The sequence below is a fragment of the Phyllobates terribilis genome, unplaced genomic scaffold (genome assembly GCF_046119375.1).
Source record: "Phyllobates terribilis strain yellow unplaced genomic scaffold, ASM4611937v1 Scaffold_4758__1_contigs__length_57452, whole genome shotgun sequence".
Taxonomy (NCBI): Eukaryota; Metazoa; Chordata; class Amphibia; order Anura; family Dendrobatidae; genus Phyllobates; species Phyllobates terribilis.
Window position 1 is genome coordinate 243 of NW_027367507.1, and position 27,270 is coordinate 27,512.

General features: G+C 42.3%; 1 protein-coding gene across 1 annotated transcript; it reads right to left on the reverse strand.

The window, feature by feature from the left end:
- Window positions 1-18,593: 18,593 nt before the first annotated feature.
- LOC141249554 (uncharacterized) lies at window positions 18,594-19,073 on the reverse strand. The gene has a single exon (XM_073669675.1). The coding sequence runs from the start codon at window positions 19,071-19,073 to the stop codon at window positions 18,594-18,596; it is 480 nt and encodes a 159-aa protein (XP_073525776.1).
- Between the last annotated feature and the right edge of the window lie 8,197 nt (window positions 19,074-27,270).

Sequence of the window (27,270 nt, forward strand, 5' to 3'; positions counted from 1 at the left end):
AGATTGATTCATACTGCTAAGTCTGACTTGTCCGAGTGGAGAGTCTTATCATTAGGTAGCAAAGAAATTCCATGATCTAATTGAACTTGTGATTGTAGAGAGAGTTAGTTGCATGTAAAATATTGACCTTCAATCTATGGTATTGCATGCACCTATCTATTTCTGAGTTCATTGTTGCTAGGTTATTAAATCCTTATAGTTTCAGGATTGTAGCTTAGTAAGGGCTATTAGGACTAGTTGGACTAATATATATAAGAACAAGGATTAGGACAACCATATGAATTGTTGAACTTAGGATTAATATTTTTCAATGATCATCCTACTAATCTATTTTGCGGATGCCTATTGAAAAAATTGAATTTGCCTAATATTATTTGCTTGAATTCATTAGTTAGAATAGTTCATACAACCCCCTCCCCCCCTTGGGTTACTTTTAATCGTATTTTAACTACATAAGAACTGAATTCAGGACTCCCTATGGGATCGACCCTTTCTTACCACTCTATTAGTTAAAGTAGTTTGATAGGTAATTTAAGTTTAATTGAGCATAACGACACACGTTTTATGGCTCGTCAGTATTCGCGAATGAATGTTTGTGCGGATGGATGTTGGACCAAATTCGTAAAAAGGGCCTATAAAAACCCAATTAAAGATTTGGCGCACAAGGAAACTGATCCATTTAAAATAGATGCATATGATTGGCTGATAGATGGGAATCATAATTGCTACTATAAATAGAGGTGATGAAGGAAGTACAAAGGTAGAAACACAGTTCATTTGCTATTTCTCGCAATTGAGAGCTCTCTTTCTCCCACTGATTCAACTCTACTGATCAAACTAACCCGGAGTCAGATCCAAGGTTCACGAACAAGCTAAGTCTCATGCTAAGCTTCCTCACACTCCTCTTTCTCCTCTTTAATTTTCAAACTTTACTCACATAAATCACCCTTTACACGAGTACTTTACTGACTTGATCGTCGAAGAGTCAAATTCAGAGGACACCCTCCTCTTGACCGCGCGGGTACAAGGTGGGATCATTTGTGAGCAACACCTGATCATTGTTTTTGGAGAACTACAAGAGGTAGCCCCATAATATTACAAACTTGAACAGTACAACCAGTCCTACACGAGGGGTGTTGTCTACCCGTAAAATCCGGCTTCAAAAGATAATAAATTTATGTAGATCGTTTTTTTTTATTAAACTCTATTTAAAAGATAGTGTGATTTATTGTTACGCAATTTTGATTTAATATCAACGCTAATGTTTATGACATGTCATTGATCAGTCTTCTGCTAATGTTTCTTTGACCAGAAAACAAAATTTATTAAAAAAAACCTTTACCCCTAGAAAATAAAATAAAATATGTTCCAAGTTTCAACTCCCATGAAAGTGTTTCGTTTTTCTTATTTTATCTATTGGCGCATATTAACATATCTCCTTAGTTTAGAATTGGAGCCAAAATCGTCCTTGCAACTACAAACACTTTCTTCTCCTCTATTATCTGTCACCATGGAAAATTCCAGTTTCCTGGATTGAAAATTGGTTGTGAAAATTCAGTCGGCAGTCGTGTTATTATACAACCTGACGTGGATTGAAAATTGGTTGTGAAAATTTATCCGGCGGTCGTGTTATTATACAGCTTGAAAAAGATGATGAAGTTGGCCAAACGGACGGTTTTGATTGAGAGAGAGGAAAACAAGATTCAGATCTTGGTTGTCAGCCCCAACCAAGGTACCTGCGCAATTCTTGATATGAAGTCCAATTTAATCGTTCATCCTTCGAACTCCGATGGATACTCTCTTCTCTTTCGTATACAGAACTGGTATCACCATCTCAGTCATTTGATCTTGCAAGAACCGTCCGAGTCACTGTACTTTATGAATTTGCCGGGATCAAACATTCTTTCTTGTGTCTTTGGTAATCTCACTCTCTTCCCGATGATTATTTGTTCGGTGATTAGTTTTTAGGTCTTTCTTTCGGGTGACTATTGATGATTTCAAAATTTCCGCGGCTGAGATCTGTTGTTCATGATCGTGAATTAAATCTCGATAAACCTTGAACACTTGCGCTGATTGTTATCGCTTAATATTTCTAGGAATCGATCAGAAAGTTATCAAGTTAGGCACACTCAGTTTTCTAATATATGAACAACATCCTGCCAAGAAACCAAGTACAGATAGAGTGAATGCATAAATGTTAAGAAAACCATGCACAAATATTAAGAAACCATGTACACATGTTAAGAACCTTGCACAAATGAACAAAAACTGTGCACAAATGGTAAGAAACGATGCACCAGTGCTAAGAAACGTTGAACAAATGTATGAAACCATACATAAATCTTATAAAACCGTGAACAAATGTCAAGAAATCATCCAAAAATGCAAAGAAACCTTGCACAAATACTACAAACCATACAAAAATATTAAAAACCATGCACAAATGCTAAGAAAAAAATGCACAAATTCAGAGAAAACATGCACAAATGCTACGAAACCATGCAGAAAAGTTAAGAAACCAAGCACAAATGTACCCATTATGAAATGAACAAATATCATTAATGGGAAGACACCAATCATTGACCGGCAGTGACCGTCGGCAACCGACGTTGATAGGCGTTGACTGACATTGACCGTTAACCATTTACCAAAAGGTTTGACGGTTAACAACATACTTAATCCTAATTTTAAATTTTTTAAATTAATAATTAGAATTTATTCTTACTTCCTATTGAAAAGATCATTTTAGAAATGTGATCCATACTTAATGAGATCATTAGATTTTTTAAAACCTTTACCCGTAGAAAATAAAAAAAATATGTTCCTAAGTTTCAGCTGGAATGAAAGAGTTTTTCTTTTCTTTTTTTTATTTGTTGGCGCCTATTTATATATCTCCCTAGTTTAGAATTGGAGCCAAAATCCGCACTGCAACTACAAACACTTTCTTCTCCTCTACTCTCTGTGACCATGGAAAATCCCAATTTCCTGGAATGGAAGTTGATTGTGAAAATTCAGCCGGCGATCGTGTTATTACACAGCCTGACGGAGATGATGAAGTTGGCCGAACGGGCGGTTTTGATCGAGAGGGAGGAAAACCAGATCCAGATCTTGGCTGTCGTCCCCAACCAAGGTGCCTGCGCAATTCTTGATATGAAGTCCAATTTTAATGTTCCTCCTTCGAACTCCCATGGATACTCTCTTCTCTTCCGTCTAGAGAACTGGTATAACCATCTCAGTCCTTTGATCTTGAAAGAACCGTCCGCTCCGCTGTACATTATGAAGGTGCCGGGATCAAACATTCTTTCTTGTCTCATTGGTAATCTCACTCTCTTCCGGCGATTATTTCTTCGGTGATTACTTTTAGGCCTTTCTTTCGGTTGACCTGCTCATTATCGTGAGATAAATCTCGATAAACCTTGAACACTTGTGCTGATTGTTATTGCTTAATTTTTCAAAAATTCGGTAAGAAGTTGATCAGGTTACGGATGCTCAGTTTTCCAAATCACAGGCTTTCCGAATTTCATAATTGATTGTAAAATTCGAATTTCGGTGCTGAAGTTTGTTATTCTTGAAAACTTGCGCGGATTGTTATTGCTTCCTTGTTCTAGGAGACAGTATGCGTTCCATCACATTAGAGGATGCTCAATTTGTCAAAACACCGGCTGTAGATATGAGCAACAATGATGTATGTGTGAGGGTAATCATGAGATCAAAACAGTTCAGAGATTTTATTCAGGATTTCGCTGATTCTGAACATGACCATAGTGTTTCTGCAGTCCAACTCCATATCACCAGAGAGACTATACGTTGGATTACACCATCAGGCAGCCATTATCATTCCGCAAAGGTCAAACCATTATTCAGACTTGTTTTACATTACAGTTTTCATAAATCACTGATATTTTTTCTTGTGTACAGGAGTATAAGGTTGAAGGTTTAGAGGCAGAAACTGGTTTCCGATTCGGACTGCGGCTGAACTGGCCATTGTTCCACATGTTATGCTCGATTGCGATTTGCTATGACTATGTTGTGATTTCTGTTTTCAAGATCACCAGGGGGATGAAATTGTATGGGTTTCGATTCTTAGACAACAAAGAGAGTTATTTCTTCACCTATATGGAAAACGAACTTGTGCTGCTGCAGTAATGGTGTTAGGTAATCCTTGTACATGATTCATAGGTTTTAGAGGGAAGCTTGAACTAAAATTCTGAATTGTATATACTTGAGAAGTCGGTTTTGGCGTTGGTAATAGTTAGGCATTTCACTTCAGTATAATTGCATGCCAGTACATCCTCTAGATGAGCGATGACCTCTATGGCTCTATCTCTAACATTCAGTGCATTCAATAAGGCTTTGCGATTCATTATTGGTCATGGTTGATGTGTCTCTTGATTCTTCAGTTGAAATCACCACATAGGCTAATTTTTATGTCATGGTTCAAAATTCTTTTCAACAATCTTAGAATCTGGCATTGCTTATCCATTACTTCTCATCTTGTTGGAGATTTGCATCTCTCGTGTCAAATAATCAACAATCTTCTTCTCTTGTTTCATGGTTGTGGTTAGAAGTGTTGATTTGATACCACTCGTAGAGTTAGAAAGAGAAAACTTGACCTTACAAAATAAAATAAAGAGGCGCTAACTCTAAAAATATATCTAAATTTATTGTATCTAAAAAAGAAAATAAAGTGACGCTAAACTTTACGTTAAAAGTATATTTTTTTCTTCCTAAATAATCTATTCTATCTAAATTTATTTAGAAATCCAAGAAATAAAATGAAAATAATAAATCCACAAATAAAAAATTTCTATATTTACGCACAACCCTGAAAGAAAAAATGTTTAAATCTAAAATTTCCTTTTTTTGTCATATATACTTCTTGTTGGCGCCAAATTTACACATGGAACTAAACACACTTTCTACTCTTCGGCTATGTATTCCCCTCCTTGCCATGGCAGAACCCCATTATTGGAATTGGGAATTCACTGTTAAAATTGAGTCAACAATCGTGTTCTTAAAACGGCCTGACATAAATAATAAAGTTCATTGTTGTCGTGGGGGTCGACAACTTCCAGATCACGAGTGTCGTCACCAACCGTCCAGCAACTCTAATTCTGGATATGGAGTCCGATTTCATCGATGCTCCGAACTTCAACGGATACGCTCTTATTTTCCTTCTAAACTCCTGGTATTGGCTTCAGAGATCAGATCTTGCAAGAACCACTCACCTCGTTGTCTATCATCAAGTCACTGAAATCAATATATCCTTTTTGCTTATTCAGTAATCTCCCTCTCTTTCTGGTGATTTTTTGTCCGTTGTTTACCTTGCTATTCGAATTTTAGTATTGATTTTGAATTTCGCGGTACCCTAGCTCTTTCTTTCTGGTGTATTAGAGTTCCTTGAGTTTTGATTGTGACAAACGCTCATCTAAGGAAGTGAATTGAGTGACACATCACAGGTATTACAGGAAATACATTCACGGAAAAAAAGATGTTATTGAAGGAAGTGAGAAATAAATGAGGGAAGCGAGATGTGAGCGTAGGTGACGGACGTGTCGTTAGGTTGTCCGGTCAAAATAATCCCTTCAAATTCTCTACTAGAGTAGAGTGGCAACTAGGGGTCCAATCTCATAGAGAACTGAAAGCAATCAATTGTTACGGGTATTAAAAAGACTAACTAAGAAAAGTACAATTGGGGGTATTTTGGAAAACTAATTTGTTTGTTTTAATTAAATTGGACGAACACTTCATATGGTTGGTCTAACCTACTAGCATGATTCAATGGTCCTAGGTTCCTTACTTCGGATTCTATCTCTATTCCTAACTCCTATATGTTTTCTAAATTGCCCTAATCCTTGTTCTAGTATTGCTAATTAAGTCAACTAGCCCTAATAGCATCTTACCTACAAATATAGCCTTGAAACTATCAAGACTATCTCCTAGGCAGCATTAAGTACAAGAATAGATAGGAAAGTGTATTGCCCTTGACGCTTACACCTCATTAACCTCCGCATCCCAACAAGTCCAACTAGTCCAAGTGGTGATTCATGCTACTAAGTAGGCAAGGTTCTCCAACTAGGATAAATCATGCCCTAGCTATATTAAATTGAACTAAACAACCTTTGTGATCAATCTAGAATGGAAATTCAATTCAATTGATAATACGATCAAGAGGATAGAGCAATAGAGACATATTATAATAAGAACCAAGGATAGAAACCTCACATTAAATCAGCCTAGTGGATCGAACCAACCATACAAAGTCTTAGGAAACTACTCCTGGCTCATTGCTAGGGAGGAGGCAAAGCTCTCCCTATTTATAAGAAATGAAAATGCTTAACCTACTAAACAAACCTAGCCCATAGAATACAATTGGAGAAATCCCAAAGTCCAAGCAATGCACAAGGAATGAGTAGGGTTTCGGTGAATTCGCGGCTCGTCGGGGGCGCGGGTGTCGGTGCGGTCGCGTCCTGGGCCGGGCTCGAACTTTGACTCTCGAGGGCAGGCGCGGGCGCGTCGTATTGGGGCGCGATCGCGCCCAGGCGTGGTCGTGTGTCTTCATTTTGCGGTCGCGCCATTGGCACCAGTGATTCCTTCTTGCTCCCTTTTGGTTGTCTTTCCCTCGGAAGCTCCAAATCCTTGTATTTAGTGTATCGGGTTCACTTCATCAGAATCATGACAATATGCACCCTAGACATGCCAAATTCCTCGATATAGGAGCTAACAGCCACGTATTATGATTTATTATGCGCTGCCTATCAAACCCCCACACTTAAACCTTGCTCGTCCTCGAGTAAGATGCTGCTAACTCCACACCAACGCAGCAGGTATGGATGGATTGACGGTAGTGGTCATTTGCTCCGCACTCAAACTCCGGGTACCTACAATTGTAAAGCAATGAGCGTAGATTCTAACTCTAGAACTAAACTTTAAAACAATGCTATTAACTAACTATACTCTAACAATGGTATCAAGTATTGCCCCAAGATTTGAACTATGCTTACCTCCACGCGAATGCAATCACCTAAATCCTCAAACTATACCGAAGATGTCTCTATCCAAGTGACATATAATTGTGAATAATGAAAGATTAAATAAGCGACTAGAGCTTGTCCTAACATGCTTCCTACTTATGATAATTCTGCACAAGTTCCAATATTGTTGAAAACAACCATCAACCACACTTTAGCCAAGTTAGACCACATGCATTTTTTCTTGCTTCCTTTTATCCTATTACACTTTTTTACACCTTTACATTTTGGGTGCAGGGTCCGTCCATTTTGGGTGCAGGGTCCGTCCATCAACTACACTTTACCCAAGTTAGACCACGAGGCAGAATACGAGGCGCTAGTCATTGGGCTCGAGATCGCCATCGAAGAGCAGGTAGAGGAAATAGAGTGTTTTTCCGATTACGAGGTGGTCGTCCAGCAGGTTCAGGGGGTGTACGAGGCGCGAACGGGCACCCTACCACAATACCAGGCACGAGTGGCGCGTTTGCGTGGGTTGTTCAAGCATTTTCTCATTACAGCCATCCCACGCGACAAGAACGAGCAGGCTGATGGCCTAGCTAAACTTGCGTCTATAGCAAAGTTAATCGACGCATGGAAGGAGGGGAATCTCGACCAATCTGGTATAATACCACCTCCGTTAAATCTATCTTCGAGTAGTTAGAGCTCATGGCCATTGATCAACTCGTCGTCGAGGACTAGAGAGCTCATATACTCGATTACCTTGCGGAAAAGAATATTCCAGAGGATCCGCGAGAACGGAAGCGCCTTCAGACCAAGGCCTTGCGGTTCTTTACTTGCCAAGGTGAACTATACAAGCGAGGGATAATGTCCCGGGAGCTGAGATGCTTGTCAAAAGAAGAAGGTAACAAAATGTTGGTCGAGCTGCATGCAGGATTGTGTGGGACACATGCAGGTTGGCGATCACCTAGTTTTCAAGGCACTACACCATGGGCATTTCTGGTTATCCATGCGCGAGGACGCTATGGCCATCGCTGGATCGTGCAAGGCCTGTCAGGCACACGCTCCAGCATGTCACCAGCCAGGAGTCGTGATGCAAGTAATGTCGGGGCCTTGCCCTTTCGCCATGTGGGGCTTAGACTTGTTAGGCCCATTTACACCGAAGGCACCAGGGCAACTGGAATTCATCATTGTAGCAATCGATTATTTCACGAGGTGGATCGAGGAGGTACCTTTAGCTCGCACGACAATCCAAGCCGTGCAAAAGTTCTTGTGGCAAAACATCATCTGCCGGTATAGGCTTCCGTAAGATATTGTGACTGATAGAGGACCACAGTTCAATACACCAAAGCTCGATTGGTGTAGGGATCTTGGTATCAGGCTGAAGTTTGCCTCGGTCGCTCACCCTCATTGTAATGGGCAAGTCGAGGCAGCAAATAAGAGAACTGTTACGGATTTAAAGAAGTGACTAGATGGTGCTCGAGGACTATGGGCCGAGCAGTTGCCTCTAGTGCTATGGGCAAATCAAACAACTGTCAAGAAAGCCACAGGAGAGACACCCTTCGCACTCGCGTATGGAGTCGAGGTGGTGGTCCCCGTTGAACATCTATTCCCGACGGATAGGATCATCCAGTATGACGAGGGTGCGAACCCCAAGTAAATGGCGCATGAATTACAACTTCGAGAAGAAACGTGTGAGCTAGCGACCATACTGGCGGCTAACCACAAGGCCGCCGTAGCTAAGTACTACAACAAAAAGGTTAAACCTCGGGGGTTCACAAATGGAGACTTGGTGGTGCGAAAGATAAAAGGGGTAAGCTCGACCCCAATTGAGAAGGGCCATACATCGTCGAGGCTGAGGTAGCACCAGGGGCTTACAAGCTCAAGGATAGTCCTGGGAACCGCATCACAAACTCGTGGAATGTGATGCGACTCCGCAAATACTATCCTTAGCATCTAAACACCTTGCCAATAAGGTACACACACATCTCACTCACACCTATTTAATATTCCAGCACTCGGGTAGATACGCATACTATATCCGCCTTATATATATTAGGCACACAATAACACTAGTCGTGCATAATATGTGACGCAGTAAGTTAAGGCTCGTCGAGGCCTTGACAGCTAACACGGTACAAGTGAGAGATCCATACTCACTCGACCATATAAGGTATGAAAATGAAACAACATATGTACAGTAGGGCGTGAATAAAGTCACAGGTCTAACACATAATCATATATATCTCGCAGAACAATGGCAACTAACATTCGGCTGCGCCTTGGGGTACGACGACCCCGAGCCAGTCACGATTACTTATAAGGTATTCACCTTAAAATTACTTATTAATCCCGAGTGTGGCTCGATGTTCATTAGTCCCGAGCATGCCTCGACGATCATTAACACAACTTTACCCCTTTCTACGCAGGGATGACTATAGTAAATCACCATATCAGGTTGCGTCTGCGGGGCACGACGACCCCGAGCCGGTCACGGTTACTTATACAAGGTAAATGCCTTAACCTACTTGCTATTCACGAGCATGATTCGATGTTCTCCTGATCATGACTCGACGAAGCATTAACATATTTTTTACCCCTTGCCTCGCAGGAATGACTAGATTCAATATCCGACTGCGTCTTTAGGGCACGGCGACCCCGAGCCAGTCACGGTTACTTATACAAGGTACATGCCTTAACCTAATTGCTATTCTCGAGCATGATTCTATGTTCTCCTGATCATGACTCGACAAAGCATTAACATATTTTTTAGCCCTTGCCTCGCAGGGATGACTAGATTCAATATCCGGCTGCGTCTTTGGGGCACGACGACCCCGATCCAGTCACAGTTACTTATACAGGGTACATACTTTCACCTACTTGTTAATCCTGAGCATGACTCGATGATCTCCCGATCATGACTCGACGAGCATTAATATATTTTTTACCCCTTGCCTCGCAGGGATGACTAGATTCAATTTCCGGCTGCGTCCTTGGGGCACGACGACCCCGAGCTAGTCTTGATTACTTATACAAGGTAAATACCTTAAACTACTTGTTAATCCCTAGCATGACTTGACGATCTCCCGATCATGACTCGACGAGCATTAATATATTTTTTACCCCTAACCTCGCAGGGATGACTAGATTCAATTTTCGCTTGCGTCCTTGGGGAACGACAACCCCGAGCCAGTCATGATTACTTATACAAGGGATGATCAGACTCCACTACTATATACGGCTGCGTACTTGGGGCACGACGACCCCAAGCCAGTAACAGTTATTCATATAAGGGACAACAACATCATGCATATTGAAAGCAGTTTCCACAAAACAAGGCACTCAATAGCAATATCAAAGGGTTGCAGGGCTAGTGCGCATATTTATAGAAATGATGTAGCCCGAGAATATGATCCTGCAACGCACTTTACTTTATGCAATGTACTTGTCATATGAACATCTTTTATGTCGACCCACACTCGACCACGTTATCGTGTGGCAATTTGTCATGTTATCTTATTGTTTCATTAAATGCACAAAATTATGTCTTATTTCCGATTATTTATCTACTTATTAACACCCACAACCTCGGGCAATACCTTTCCTCGCATACAATATAGGGTCGAAAAGGCAGGGGGTGGCAGGCCGGGTTGTGGAAGACAAGAATAAATAAGAGAAAATAAACAGTAAAGTAGCAATCAAACATGGGTTCACAAACGATCCATAGAAAAAGCAAAGTTACATCGCAGGTGAGCAAAAAATATGTATAAACATCATTATCACTGTTGTGGTACTGGTGAGGGGTGAGGAAGAGCCGCCGAGGTCTTCTCTGCAGCTTTCATCGCACGAGCAACTCTCGCAAAGGCTCGCCCACCGTGCGGAATTTCCTTCTCACGACCTTCAGTAGGATCACTTGCCGGAGGGATGGTAGTAACGTTCCACGCCTCAAGAGTCCTATCATCATCCATTGTACAGGCTCCAAGGGGGGGGGGGTACGTACTCAGTAGGAATCAGAGGGAAGCCATACAGCTTTGAGTTGTCGATCTTGATGTCCGGGAGACCTTGCTCGGCCGCCTGGCATTTGGCTACCTCACAAAAGGCGTTCACATGATATGGCGTAAGGTAGCGTTGCCGAGCTCCTTCGCGATGACCAGAGGTGTAGTGCTCAATAGCCTCCAGGCGGGCTTTGCTCAAGAAACTTTTCCTGGTCTCTCACCATTTGTTCAAGCTCGCTTTCCACCTTCTTTTTCCCCTCGGCCTCCTTTTTCCTCACCTGGGCCTCCAGTGCCAGCTCGAGGTCCAATTCTTTAACACGTTTTTCCATGGCCTCTAGAGAAGTTTTTAGGGCCGCCTTCTCCTTGGCCGCCTCTTCTTGAACCCGGTTCACAGATTCCCTTAGCTCTTGGACAGTTCTTTCAAGCTCCTCATAGCTCTGTCTCAGCTCGGCCGATGCTCACTGAGCTCGGTTGTTGCTTTTAGCCAAGACAGCCATGGCAAGGTGGATAACCTGAAGAGGAGACGAGTGTTAGCAAAACTTCGAAGGAAGACATAGACCAAGGAGATTAAGGAAACTTACCCCTGCCACCAGCTGAGACTCGACAACAGCCTCGTCCTCGGTCATGTTCCTTATAATGGGAGGGGCGAAGGAATTGGGATGACCCATCCGAGGAGTTGGTCGGAAAGCTCGGGGGTCAATAGGAAACCTCCACAGCTTCTTCTCCAAGGGACCTCGGCGACACTCAGGGGGGTAGGGCTCGTTGGCGTCCCTCTCGAGCTCGATGGGTTGGCTGCCCTCCCCTCGACGATGCGCTTCTTACGAGCGTGTGAAGTGTTCTTCGAAGTCTGAGCTCGTTTCTTCTTCAGATGCTTGGAGAGGGGAATGTCACCCTCAGGAAGGACATATATCAGTGTGAGACGGACCTCCTCGGCATTGGGTTAAGTCTGTATGATGTGGACGCTTGGTGGTGTGGCGGCACCACGTGGTCCTCATCGTCCTCGATGTTCACAAAATCAAAGGATGCATCTGCAGTATCAAGAAAACATGTCAGAAGCACATAACAAATAAGCATAGAAAACACAAGAGTTAGTATTAATATAAGGTGTCCCTACTACGAGGAGGGGGGATCAAGTTGAGCCCTTGACGGGCCAAAAGATCAATGGTCACTATGTCATTGTATCTGTTGGGACTAAGTTTGCAAAACGCGCAAAAATCCTCTCTGACTCTCTGGAGTTGCTCGTCCGAGTACATGGTCTCCCACTCGGCGACCCTGGATACACGGACGTGGTGGTTCACCCTATGTTCTCGGGGGGGTTTGATCAAAATCCATCGGCGAGTCCATCCGGTCTCACTACCTGGCATCTTATATTGCACGGGGTTGTACATGCAGGTGCATGTGATGAGTCCCCAAGGGTAGTTGTTAGGCTTGTATAAGGCTCGGAAGAGATGGGCAGAGGGGGCATATCCGATCTCTTGGCATCGGAGTTGAAAGGCAGTCATATGCCTCCAGAAGTTAGGGTGAACTTGTGAGGGGCTAGGGAGAAGCTCTTCAAGAATGTCAAGGATGAACGGAGCAAGAGGCAACCGGAATCCCACGAGCAAGGCATGACGACTGATGGGAAAGTAAGGGCCATAGTTGTCGAGCATCTTCCCATTCTTGATCGGCAAGGTCAGGACCGTCCCGACAGGGAAGGGGAACTCGGACGCATAGTCTACTAAAAAGAGGGCTTTGGCAGTCTATGTCGAGACCCTCATTTGGTAGCCTTCAACCACGCAAGGGAAGGAAGCGATACGCCCATCTAAAATAAGCACGTGCAGGGATGGAGCAGGAACGACAGAAGGAACAGCCACGTCGTCGAGCACTACGGGCTTGGGCGAAGGCAGAAAGGTATCATAAATATGGGTTGTGGGATTGGAGACAGTACCTTGGGTACTTGGCCCAGCCTCGTCTGGCGATTGGGCGTCCCCGTCCTCAGAGTAGGGGGGACGAGAGACCGTTGATGATGAGTTCTCCTCGAGGGGGTCGGATTCTCGAAAACTTACCTCCGAGTCTCGGACTTAGGAGGTGCTTTGAGTTGTGGCAAGATAGAGAAAAAGTTAGTCCTCGAGGTCTAAGTTACCCCACGAAGAGAAATGTAACATGTTTCAAAGTGAACTCTCGTCAAGTAGAGGAAAGGACGAGAGGGTGGAACCTTCACGAGTTACCCCGAGAACTGGGACAGAAACAAAATAAAGAAAGGTACATGGGCAAGAAAATAGAAGGGCAAAAGAGTAAAATCTTGTTTACAAAGCCGTAAAATCGCATTTATGATGATAAGACAAAAGAGGGGGAAGCTCTGACAAAAGGGGGGGGGGGGATCTCCTTCCAAGTTTGATCCTTCTATGCTTAAGCTCGTGATATTTACAACCCTCGTAGTGTATATCCTTCCGAAGCTTCTTGTTCTTTTGGCCATGTCGTGTAACTTCTCCATCACATCCTCTGGGGTCATATTAAGAAAACTTCCTCCGCATATTGCGTCAATGATCCTTATCTCATTGGAGAGCAGTCCTTGAGTAAGAAACAACACCAAGTCTTGTTGTTCATAGATGTGGAAAGGGCAACTAGAAAAAAGACCTTTGAACCTCTCTAGATTGTCATATAACAACTCTCCCTCCTTTTTGCTCAACTTGTGCGATCTCCCTCTTCAGCGCGTTTGCTTTCTTCACCGGGAAGTAGCGATTGAGAAACTCCCGGTGCAACTTCTCCCAACTGTCTATTGTGCCCGTGGGGAGGTGGTACTACCATGCTCTACCGTATCCTTCAATGTAAAGTCGAATGCCCTCATCTTGATTTTCTCCTCCGACACGTTGATCGACTTCATGGTCATGCAAATGTCGTGGAATTGATTTAGATGCATAATGGGGTCTTCTCCTGGCATCCCGTGAAAGGTGGGAAGTAGGTTGATCACTCCAGACTTAAGTTCGAAGGTCACTCCCTATGCAAGTGGTGGTAGAATCACCTCTTGAGGCTACTACATCAAGTTGTGTAGGATCGTGTTTTAGCATTTATTGATCGATGTCTCTATAGTTCATGAAGCTATAGATGCACAATTACAAGTACAAGATGCGCTTTCGTACTTAGAATTGCGCTTGACCTAATTAGAACACTTAGTAATGAATTTACTAATGTCCTCTCATGCGGAAACAGGTCAGACAACAATAAAGAGAACTTTAAGATATTAAAGCGCACTACAACTTGCACGGAAGAGTTCCAAAAAGTGAGAACCCTAAGCCACTAGTTGGCTCGGGATAAAACTCACTCTACTATATTGAAAGAAAGATATTACAACCTTAGCTTCAACAAGAGCACATGTCAACCTTCTACACTCTTAAGAATCTCACTATTGTACTCTCACGACTCACAATATTCTATGTTCTAGCTCTAAGAACAAGGCAATTCACTCTGATTACAATAAGCTCATCTCTACGCTTCACCCAATAGTGATAGCTACAGTTCCCTATTTATACATCAAAGCTAAGATTCAACACACTTAACTTGTGATAACAAATAAGAACTAAGCTAGCTTGCCACCTCATCAATCCATGTGCTCAACCAAGTTGTTAGAAATTATAAAACGAACGGGATTGATTTGGTTTTGTTCTTCTATTGTTGATCGTCGCCACGTATGCAATCCGTGCCTTCACGAGCTAACCGTCTTCCTTCCACACTGGCAATCCTTGGAGTTGCTTCAAGAAATCCCAAAACCTTTCTCGCAAACCACGTGCACTCAGTTTTTGATTTCCCGCTCACCAACCTTTACCAAGCATTTGGGAAGCTCTATTCTGCAAGTGCATGTACCCTTGCTTTTGTGGACTCTCGTTGATCAACAATACAACTCTTCTTTATTCAAGCGCCCTCTTGGCTTGAGAAGCTCGATTCCTCTTGCTTTTGGACTTGATTGGAGTTATTCAAACACCGCTTGCGAAACTAGATTTCTCCGCTTGGTGTTAAGCGCGGCTGGAACAGTCAAAGAGCGATCTCTTAGTGATGAAAGTGCAACCCAGCAAGTCTTATGATTACCTGGGTAGCTTAGAAACACAAAGAGATTAGATAGATAAGTTTGTTATCATCAAAACAAAGAGAAATACATTGAGCTTTCATATTTGACTATCAAAGCTCAACTAACAATTTTCCCTTTTTTGATGATGACAAACCTTTTACAGGTAAGCTCATAAACATTCCATAATGATAAAATGAAGACAAAAGACTTATGAATTTAATCATATATTCAGATTCGGAAATAGTTCGAAGTACCCTTACCAAGTACTTAAACAACAGTTTCTTATTCCCCCTAAGACCAAGAAGGTCTTATACTTCCCCCTTAATCAATGAAGGGTGTCCCTGTATTCTTCCCCCTTTTGACATCATCGAAAAAATCAAAAGCTTAATCATACAGTAGGAAAGCTAGTAGGTTGCGCTATTCTAGCTTAGAGTTCAGTTCAAGACATATGATAGTGAACAAAAAACAACTTAAGCAACCAAAGTATCACATTAGCAAGCTATCAGAGATATGAAAGAAAAATACATACTTCATTAACAATTTATCAAACTTCCAAAAAATAGGGTAGGAATCCTAGGGAGCTAGTTCATCATACAGCAAAGCATAGGAGAGAGTAAGAAAGACAAACAAAAGCACTTCAAAAGCGCAACCACCACACACAAACACTAACTGTCACGACGATCATCCGTGTCAATCATAAGCTGAATAATACGATCCATCCTGGTCTGAACCAGCATAGCAAACTTCTCAATGGACGCACATGCCTCCGCCAAACGACATTCAACCCGATCATGATGCGCTTCCAAGGCAGAAATAATACCTGAAGCATCAGTAGAGCCAATAGCGGATGGAGGACGGGGGCTATGATCAGACCTCGAACTAGACGGATGCGCTCCTTCTGGCTTGTAGAGCAAAATAGCAAAGATAGCATCGCTAGTGAGGAACGTAGAACAAGCATACTCCTTTAGAGAATTATCATAAAGCGAATCGGCCTTCAATATCTTGCAAATGATATGAGGGAAAGGGAGAGGACTAGAAGTAGTAGTGCGACAGAGGACCAAGTGGCTCATCATAATATGAGCTGTGTTGACCACCTGATTTGAGAGGACAGCTGCCATGATACAACTGTTGGCAATAGTGACCTTCTCTCAGTCATAGTCGCAGGGAGTGATGTTGGTGATGATGAAGTGATGCAACAAACATCGACTGGGCTTGAGCAAATCAACTGTCAAGCTGCGCTTGGGCATTGGAGAACCGAAGACAATCTCCTTGAGTTGTTTAGATCCCTCTAGCCAGTTCTTCTTGTAAAGGCGTCCAAATCCACCAGACTGCCCTGTAAGCCCAATGGCCTTGGCCAAATCCTTCACCAGATAAGTTTCCCGTGAATTACCTCGTCAATGAAACCAAACCTGGATGTATTCGGGATTGGCAGCGTGCGATTCCATGGTGGCATAAAACTGATAAACCATGGCATCGTTGCAATGGGCAGGTTCTGTCTCAAGCTTGTCCCAACCTTGAATACTCATCCAACCAGAGAACTTTTGCACGTGAGCAGAATCCTTGAGCTTGACCAAGAGATCCTGATTTACAATCTCAGGGTAGAGGAAAGTGCGCTTAGCAATACCTAGAGGGATTAAAGGAAACTCACTTGCACTAACGGACTTGGCGCGCTTTGACCTCTTAGAAGTACCTTTCTCTGGGAGCGCTTCTTGTGGAGGTGATTAATTCTCAGAGCCATCAGAAGATTCTACCTGCTCAATAGCTGGAGCCTTGTGCTTTCACTCATGTCGACGGACCATGTCGCTTTGACTGTCCGGTCGTTGAGTAGAAAGATGCAGAGGAGAGGCAGAACCAGCACGTGGGTTCGTGAAGTCGTCATCATCAGATTCAGAAGGGAGAGAAGCGATCATCTGCTGCGGAGACATATATTTAGGAGCAGCTAACCTTGAGGGGGTGGATGTATCCGTGTCGAGCGCACCTTTTCCCTTACCAGGAGTGACAAGCGACTTCTCCAAATCCGCTTTCTCCACTGGGAGATCTGAGGGAGTCTTGTCTTCCTTCTCAAGATCGGCGATTACCTTGTCCATTGTACCTTGATCATAACCGGATTGAGCAAGATCCTAAGACACAAGCGCCAAATCGATGGCAGGGAGCTTAGGTGGAGTAGGATCTTTGGGAATGTGAATGGTTTCTGTAGTAGAAGGTAATGGAGTTTTAGAGGAGGCGGTGATTTGAGGAGCTTGAGGATTAGTGGATGTAGAGGGAATAGTAGAAGAAGAAGATTGAGCTTTAAGGAGAAGCTCAACCTTTTCTCTGGTCTCTGGGTCTAGTGCACCAAGGTTAAGGCTTAGGTTGTCCATGGTAGTGTTTTGCGAGAGGGAAAGAGGGAGGAGCAATATAATCGGAGTTTGAGAGAGAGATAGTTGGCAAGTGATTAAAAGGTAGGGTAAATCTGGAAGGATGATTACCTCGTATATATAAGCGCTTGCAACAAATCTCAACTAATAAGATCAATGGTTTGGATGCTTTCAGTATGCAGCTCAAGAGACGGCGAAGTGGTCCAATAGAAATGGAGGACGTGACAAGCAGCTCAGCCCAACGGCTATAAACATAGACAACTCTAAAAAAGAGCCATTACCATTGTAAAAGTAAAAAGCATTTTACCTCTTGTGCTAAGCAATCTCAACAACCAAAGTCAAACTAGCCGTTACGCTTGAAGCGCAAAGAATATTCATCCACCAATATAAGCTCAATCAAAGTAACAAATACTCAATAAAATCTGATGAAGCTCAATGCTGACTGTATACCGCTTGATGTGTGTGTGTGATGTCCAGTGTCAAACTTACCAACCACTACGCAAATAATATAATGAAGGAAATGCACATTTCAATTTGGAACATTAGAGCATTCAATCACTCAAGTAAGATTTAAGAGTATGTGCATATAATGAGGGAATTGAGCTTTTTGTCACCAAATGAATACTTCTCTAATGTGGAGGTTAATTAAGGACGAGATAAGCGTAACATTTAGTCATGCTAGGGACACCTATGCAATGAATCATTTATTAGGCATGTAATATGGGTAGAAGACGATCACCATTGTCAAAGTTTTGTCAAAGAAGAGCATGCAATTGACTAAGATCATATCAAATCAAGCTAAACTAGAAAGATAACTTTAAAGCTAATTCAGTTTGATGAACAACTATAAAGTATGAACGAATCAAACTTTTAAGCGCAAGCCACTAAAGTTCTTAGATTGATATTAAGCTCGCTAGTTCTAGTCAATAGGGAGAATACTTATAGAGCCATTGCCTCAAAGCTAATGGAGTCGCATAAGACCAAGTTGAACCCGAAGGTTTAAAAAAGTTTGTCGAATAAGCGCTTTTATAAAGATATCCGCTATTTGCCCTTCTGAAGATACATGACTAAGCTCGATGTTCTTTCTCTCTACATGATCATGTAGAAAGTGGTGTCGTGCATCGATATGTTTAGTCCGTGTATGATGTACTGGATTCTTGGACACAGAGATTGCACTGGTATTATCACAGAAGATAGTAATTGTACCGAGCTGAATACCATAATCAACGAGCTATTGCTTTATCCAGAGAACTTTAGCGCTACATGAAGCCGATGCAATATATTCTGCCTTTGTTGTTGAAAGCGCAATGCAATTCTGCTTCTTGGATCCAAAAGAGACAAGACACGGTCCAAGAAACTGAGCCATTCCACTAGTGCTCTTGCGGTCTGCTAGATAACCTGCATAATCTGCATCGGTGTAGCCAACAAGAGATAGGCCGCCCCCTTTTGAATACCAAAGGCAAAGATCATCAGACCTCTTAAGGTATCTAAAGATGCGCTTGACATGGGTTAGATGTGAAGCACGAGGGTCTGATTGTGATCGAGCACATACACTAACGGCAAATACTATATCAGGTCTAGAAGTGGTCAAATACATGAGCAAACCAACCATACCTCTATACATTGTTTGGTCTACCTTCTTAGCCATAAGATCTTTATCAAGCTTCGTTGTGGTTGAGAGTGGTGTAGGAAATGGTTTGCTATCCTCCATATGATACTTCTTGAGTAGCTCCTTGATGTATTTATGTTGATGAATTTATATACCTTCGTCCAGTTGATTCACTTGAAGCCCGAGGAAGTACTTGAGCTCACCAATCATGCTCATGCTAAATTTGAGGCTCATGGTGCTCTTGAAATCCTCTACAAGCTGCAAGTTAGTTGAACCAAATATAATATCATCAACATAAACCCGGACAATAAGGATATCGCCCTTAACTTCCCTGATGAAGAGAGTCTTCTCCACTAAACCTCTCTTATAGCCGTTAGACAGTAGATACTTCGAAAGACAATCATACCAAGCAGGAGGCGCTTTCTTAAGCCCATAAAGTGCTTTGTCTAAGAAGTATACATGATCTGGATAAGTTGTATCTTCAAAACCTGGTGGCTGCTTGACATACACTTCCTCATTCAAATTACCATTGAGGAAGGCAACCTTGACGTCCATCTGATACAAATTGAATCCCTTGTGTGCAGCATAAGCGATCAACAAACGAATAGCCTCTAGTAGAGCAACTGGTGCATATGTTTCATCATAATCTATCCCTTCTTGTTGATTATACCCTTGAGAAACAAGTCAAACTTTGTTACGAACCACTGCTCCACTATCATCCAATTTGTTCTTGAAGACCCAGCGTGTACCAATGACGGTTCTATCACCTGGCCAGGGTACTAGACGCCATACTTGGTTGCGCTTAAACTCTTCTAGTTCCTCTTGCATGGCAATAATCCAGTCTGGATCCTGAAGCTCTACTTGTATAGTCTTTGGTTCCTATAAAGAGACAAAAGCACTACAAGCTAGCAAGTTAAGAACATTAGAACGAGTTTGGGTACCTTTCTCAAACTGAGAGATGATTGCCGAAACTGGATGGGCATTCATTTGTTGATGATTCCGCACTATGACCTCAGTATTATCTGGTAGTGTCATCGTGGTAGTCTTGGACATATATCTAATTTCACCATAAAGGTCACTTGGTCCCGCTTGGGGACTGCTAGGTCGCGCTTGACCACTACTAGATCCCGCTTGAGAGCTAGAAGGTCCAGCTGGAGTAACTGAGGGTGTTACCTGACCTAAGCATGATGGTGAAGGTGTAGCTTGATCGTCATTTAATGGTCCACTCCCTTGATCTGTATCCTGATTGTCATCCTCTGAAGTAGCTTCATCACTTGGATTGTTGAAGCCAAAGGCCGAGAAGCGCAACCTCCGTGGTTGTCATCGTCACTATCCACGTCTGGGGAAGACATAGAAGAGTGAGCTTGAGGAATGTGAGGAGAAGCTTGATGTAGATCAGGGTTAGTAAATAGATTATCATTCATCTCTGCTACGCTATCGAGCTGGCCTTCATCAAACTTCACATGTATGCTATCTTCTTCCCTCTGAGTCCTCAGATTAAGCACCATGTACCCCTTGCTAGAAGGAGCGTAACCTAGGAAGATAGCGTCGTCGTTCCTAGCATCAAATTTTCCTAAGAGATCCTTCCCATTATTATTGACGTAGAACTTGTAACCGAACACTCGTAAGTGAGAGATATTGGGTGTACGTCCTTTGAGCAATTCATATGGGGTTTTCTCGAGGATTGGCCTTAATAGAGCTCGGTTAGTGATATAGCATGCCGTGCTCACAGCCTGTGCCCAATAGTAAGAAGCGACACCACTTGAGAGTAGCATTGTTCGTGCCATCTCTTGTAGGGTCCTATTCTTGCGCTCTACAACACCATTTTGCTCAAGGGTTCTAGGTGTAGAAAAATCATGAGCTATACCCCTTTCATCACAAAATGATATGAACTCTCCATTCTTGAATTCTGTTCCATTATCAGAACGAATTGCACAAATAGGGAGCCCCAAACTCTTTTCCAATAAAAGTGCACGAGTACGAAACTTTTCGAAGGTTTCACTCTTGTGTTTTAAGAAGAGAGTCCATTTGTAGCGAGAATAGTCATCAACTATGACAAAAATGAAGCGATTACCTCCCTTACTTTGAGTACGTAGTGGTCCACACAAGTCCATGTGAAGGAGCTCAAAGAGGAGCCTTTATCTGCACTACCTTGATCGAAGGAAAGGAGCTTCTAGTCGCTTTGGCCTTGGAGCAATCTGAGCAAGATGTCATTGATTCCGCTTTGATCCAAGGAAGACCACAAACCAAGTCCTTGGACTGCAACTTGTGGAGTAAATGAAGACTAGCATGTCTCATTCTCTTGTGCCAAAGACTGGTCGTCTTATCAAGTGTAGCGAGGCATAGATTGGCTTAGGAGTGTAGGAGTGGTCAAACAGGTATTTATTGTCAACTCTCTTGCCCTTAAGGAGCACCTCTTGCTCAAGGCTGACCACTGCCCATTCGCTTGTGCTGAACCAGACCTTGTTTCCTCCTTGATCGCATAACTGAGCTAAACTTAGTAGATTGAACCGAAGGTTCACTACTAGATTCACATCTCTAATTTGGATAGACTTGTTGAGATGTGCAGTGCCTCTAGCTTTGATCTTTCCTTGCTTCTTGTCACTGAAGGAGACACTACCTCCATCCTTAGCTTGAAATGAGAGTAGTAAATGTGGATCGCCCGTCATGTGACACGAACAACCGCTATCAATGTACCACCTACTCTTCATTCCAACCTGCAAAAGAAGAGATCAAGCTTTGATCTCCCAACGAAGCTTTCGCTTTGTGGGAACATTAGACCTAGCTATTGATGAACTAGTCTTTTGAACTGGCTCATATTAGCTAGGATCGTTCAAATCAAGCACTCATGAGGTATCGCTTTATGAAGCGCACCTCCTTGTGATAAAGCGCAACCGTCCTCGAAAGGTGAATGCTGATAACGTCTACATTTGCCCTTATATTTAGCCATTGACTTATAGGGCTTGTTATTGAGGACTTGCAGGTCCTTACACTCATCCCTAGCATGGCCATTTTTACCACAGAAGGTACAGCAGTGGTTACCTCTTATGTAACCATACTTTCCTTTCCCTGGTCTAAACGGTTCCTTTTTCTCTAATATCGTAGGCTGAGTGGGGGTTCGCGCTTGTTTCAAATACATGTGGTGCGCTTTCTCCTCGTGAAACCACTCTTTGGTTTCAGATGGTTGACCCTCAAGGACCTTGATCATGCTCTTCAAGTGAGAGTTCTCACTCTTATAAGCAGTCAAGTCCTGCTCAACTGATTTGTATTTTTCAGAATAATCACTCGATTGAAGAAAGCTGGTGTTGGAGGAAGACTCCTGGGGGTCATAACCCAGTCCAGGTCTAGCTTTTACAAAGACTGTTTAGGGAATAGACCTTACTTCCACTAGCTTAGTAAGACCGTCAAGCTTGGATATGATATGATCAAGCTTCACGTTCTTAGTTGAGTCAGAGTGTCTTTCCAACCCGTTCCCATGACAAAGATCACATGATTTAGTCAGTAGAGTGGGCTTGTCATGCAAACGTTTGGAAAGCTCAACTATCTCTTCCTTCTTACAATTAAGCTCATCCAGCTGTTCACTAGCTTGATTAGCTAGTAGCTTATGTTCAACCATCAGCTCTTTCAAAAGACATACAAGATTACGCTTAGGTAATATATCAAAGTTCAGATCGCCTACCTCAATCTCAGATCCAGAGTCTTAGTTAGATCCAGCACCGGCCATCAAGCAAACATCCGCTTGTGCTCCATCGTCAGAGTCATCATCTGATTCACCCCAAAGCATGACAAACGCTTGTTTTGGGGGCTGCTTGGTGGAGCTTGAGCCTGGGGTCACCTTGGCATGGGGGCATGCCTTGGCTAGATGTCCCTTCTCATGGCAGTTGAAGCACGTGAAGTCTTGGACATCGCGCTGCTTAGCCGCTGGAGCCCTCTTGAATCCGCCTTGTCTTTCGAAGAACTTCTTGACAAGCTTTGTCATCATGTCCACGTCACGATCGTCATCAAGATCGTCTCCCTCATCATCATTTTCCATCCTCTGAAGAACTCGAGAGATTTTAAGCGCCATGCTCTTGGTTTCCTTATCCGAACGTTTTTCTTCATTGTCCTTGATCTCCTGTACCTTAAACTTCCCTGCAAGAACAAAGATAGCCAGTTCTCGTGTCGCCTTGGACTGAAAAAGAATTTGCTTGAGAGTAGCATACTTGGAATTCACCCCATGGATGAATGCCATTGAGTAGTCCCAAGATTTCTTCTTCATTCCAGCTGACAACATCTTATCATACAAGATCTGACAACGAGAGTGGTAATCGGAGACAAGTTCATTATCCCCCATCTTAATAGCACATAATTCTCTATTAAGCTCAAACAGTTGGTTATCCTTCATATCCTCGCTACCTGAGTGCATATTGATAATAGCAGCCCACATTTCTTTAGTAGAGGGTAGAGACATTACCTTGTCGATATCTTTCCTGGAAAGCGCATTAAGTATGAGCTGTCTAGCTTTTGCATTTTTCTCCATCAGCTGATACTCCTTCCCTTCCCACTTCGTGTCGTCTGTCTCAACGATTTTCTCATCACCTTTCTTGATGATTTTCCAGCATTGATAGTCAGTTTGCTGGATGTAATTCCTGGCCATGGTAAGCCACCATTCCAGTTTCCCTTCGACAAGTGTGTGGGGCTTATCAAGAGATATAACAAGGTTGAAGCTCGCCATTGTTCGACTCTTTGATAATCCTTAAGATCTGCAAAGAAGGAGTAATGCAAATTGGCTAACCAGATAGCTCTGATACCAATTGTAGGATCGTATTTTAGCAGTTATTGATCGATGTCTCTATAGTTCATGAAGCTATAGATGCACAATTATAAGTATAAGATGCGCTTTCGTACTTAGAATTGTGCTTGACCTAATTAGAACACTTAGTAATGAATTTACTAATGTCCTCTGATGCGGAAACAGGTCAGACAACAATAAAGCGCACTTTAAGCTATTAAAGCGCACTACAACTTTCACGGAAGAGTTCCAAACAGTGAGAACCCTAATCCACTACTTGGCTCGGGATAAAACTCACTCTACTATATTGAAAGAAATAGATTACAACCTTAGCTTCAACAAGAGCACATGTCAACCTTCTGCACACTTAAGAAGCTCATTCTCATACTCTCACTTCTCACAATGTTCTATGTTCTAGCTTTAAGAACAAGGCAATTCACTCTGATTACAATAAGCTCGTCTCTACTCTTCACCCAATAGTGATAGCTACAGTTCCCTATTTATACATCAAAGCTAAGATTCAACACACTTAACTTGTGATAACAAATCAGAACTAAGCTAGCTTGCCACCTTATCAATCCGTGTGCTCAACCAAGTTGTTAGAAATAATCAAACGAACGGGTTTGATTTGGTTTTGTTCTTCTATTGTTGATCGTTGCCACGTATGCAATCAGTGCCTTCACGAGCTAACCGTCTTCCTTCCACGTTGGCAATCCTTGGAGTTTCTTCAAGAAATCCCAAAACCCTTCTCGCACCCCATGTGCACTCAGTTTTCGATTTCCCGCTCACCAACCTTTACTAAGCATTTGGGAAGCTCTATTCTGCAAGTGTGTGCACCCTTGCTTCTGTTGACTCTCGTTGATCAACAATATAACTCTGCTTTATTCAAGCGCCCTCTTGGCTTGAGAAGTTCGATTCCTCTTGCTTCTGGACTTGATTGGAGTTATTCAAACACCGCTTGCGAAACTAGATTTCTCCGCTTGGTGTTAAGCGCGACTTGAACAGTCGAAGCGCGATCTCTTAGTGATGAAAGCGCAACCCATCAAGTCTTATGATTACCTGGGTAGCTTAGAAACACAAAGAGATTAGATAGATAGGTTTGTTATCATTGAAACATAGATAAATACATTGAGCTTTCATATTTGACTATCAAAGCTCAACTGTTGGGAGTAGTACGCTCCCGCAGCATCCTGTTTCCGGCTAAGTTACTCTGTTGCGCGTAGGCTTTTAGGATTTGATTCATTAGCAATTAATTGGCCTACAGTTGCTCCGGTGTTTGCACTGGTACTTGATTGTAGATTGGATTGTCTTGATCTTTTATTGTTTCAGCGGCTCTCTCTTAGTCTTCTTCTAGCAGTACGTTTGATCTCTCGAATAAGCTGAACAAGGGAAAGATTAGTAGTGCGGGTGTTGACCATGTACTAGTCAGACCCGCAGATAATCAAGCTAATATCGTAAGAAAAGAAAAATTGGTTCCCCAGCAATGACACCAATTTGACGGACGTGTCGTTAGGTTGTCCAATCAAAACAATCCCTTCAGACTTCTCTACTAGATTAGAGTGGCAAGTAGGGGCTGAATTTCACAGAGAACCAAAAGCAATCAATTCTTGCGATATTAAAAAGACTAACTAAGAAATGTAATAATTGGGGGGAGATTTTGGAAAACTGATTTATTTGTTTTAATTAAATGGGACAAACACTTCATATGGTTGGTCTAACCTACTAACATGATTCAATGATCCTAGTTTTCCCTTAATTCGGGTTCTATCTCTATTCCTAATTCCTATATGTCCTCTAAATTGCTCTAATCCTTGTTCTAGTATTGCTAATTAAGTCAACTAGACGTAATAGTGTTTTACCTACAAATCTAGCCTTGAAACTATCAAGACTATCTCTTAGGCAGGTTTTAAGTACAAGAATAGATAGGAAAGTGTATTTCCTTGACGCCTACACCTCATTAACCTTCACATTCCAACAAGTCCAAGTGGTGATTTGTACTACTAAGTAGGCACGGCTATCCAATTAGGATAAACCAGGCCCCTAGGTATATTAAATTGAACTAAACAACCTAGATGATCAATCCAGAATGAAAATTCAATTCGATTGGTAATACAATCAAGAGGATAAAGCAATAGAGACATATTATAATAAGAACCAAGGATAGAAACCTCACATTGAATCAGCCTAGTGGCTCGAACCAACCATACAAAGTCTTAGGAGACTACTCCTGGCTCATTACTAAATTACGTAATATGAAATATATTGGAATAATGGATGAATTAGGGACGAGGAAAAGCTCTCCCTATTTATAAGAAATGAAAATGATTAACCTACTAAAAAACCTAGACCATAGAATACAATTGGAGGAAGCGCAAATCCCAAGCAATGTACAAGGAATGAGTAGGATTTCGGTGAATTCCCAGCCTGTCAGGGGTGCGAGCGTTGTCTTATCGGGGCGTAATCGCGCCCAGGCGCGGTCGTGTGTCTTCATTGCGCGGTCGCACCATTGAAACCAGCTATTCCTTCTTGCTCCCTTTTGGCTGTCTTTTCCTCGGAAGCTCCATATCCTCGTATTTAGTGTCTTGGCTTCAGTTGGTCAGAATCATGACAATATGCACTCTAGACATGCCAAATTCCTTGATATAGTAGCTAACGGACACATATTATGATGTATTACGTGTTGCCTATCAGTGGGAAGCATGAGGAGTATAAGGGAAGCGTAAGATGGAACGAGCGATGAGTTTTAGAACTATGAGGAAGCCAATCACGGCAAAAACGCGTGATACATGGAGAGGATAATACGCATGAGAAGTAGTTAGGAGAAATCTTAACAAAATCGGAATGACCAAGCAAAGATAGAGGAGATCCAAATCGATCATAAGGCCATTAGATAGGTTGTAGTATCAGATTTTATAGTTGTAGCTGATAGTATTATCCATTAAACTAGTAGGATAATCTTCGGATTTAATATTAATTTATAGGATATAATATTATTGAAAAAGTTCCATTAAGAGATAAGATAAATAATGGAACAATTAGGGATTAATAATGTATGAACAACATAGAGAAAAAACACAGTCTAGGCTTAGAGCAGAGAAACAATATTATAAGGTTAGGTTCGGGTGATTTCTCTTTTGTAACGAACCATATCAATACAGTATTGTTTGAAAATCCTTCTAGTGAAGAACTAGAAGGTAGTGGTTTTACTCAACATAGTTTTGTTGAGGTTTCCACTCTAAATAAGGAGTGTTTGCCATACTACTAGCTTAATCAAATTCCGCTGTACGACTTCATGGAAATAATACTTCCTTCCCTGAAGACTAAACGACAATACAATCCAACAGTTGTTATCAGAGCAAGGTTGTCATCATCAAAATCAATCACTAAGAAATCTCGTCTAGTTGAGCGATCAATGACTCCTTCTGGAAGCCTACAATCCTCAAGACCGGGGGAATACGACTGGTGGGTGGAACAATTTGAGTCCCATGTGTGTTCCCTAAATGACCATCTATGGAAAGTCGTCGAACA

Excerpts from the sequence above, each read along its gene's own strand:
- LOC141249554 (XM_073669675.1), bottom strand. The coding sequence starts at position 19,073 with ATGGAGGATAGCAAACCATTTCCTACACCACTCTCAACCACAACGAAG.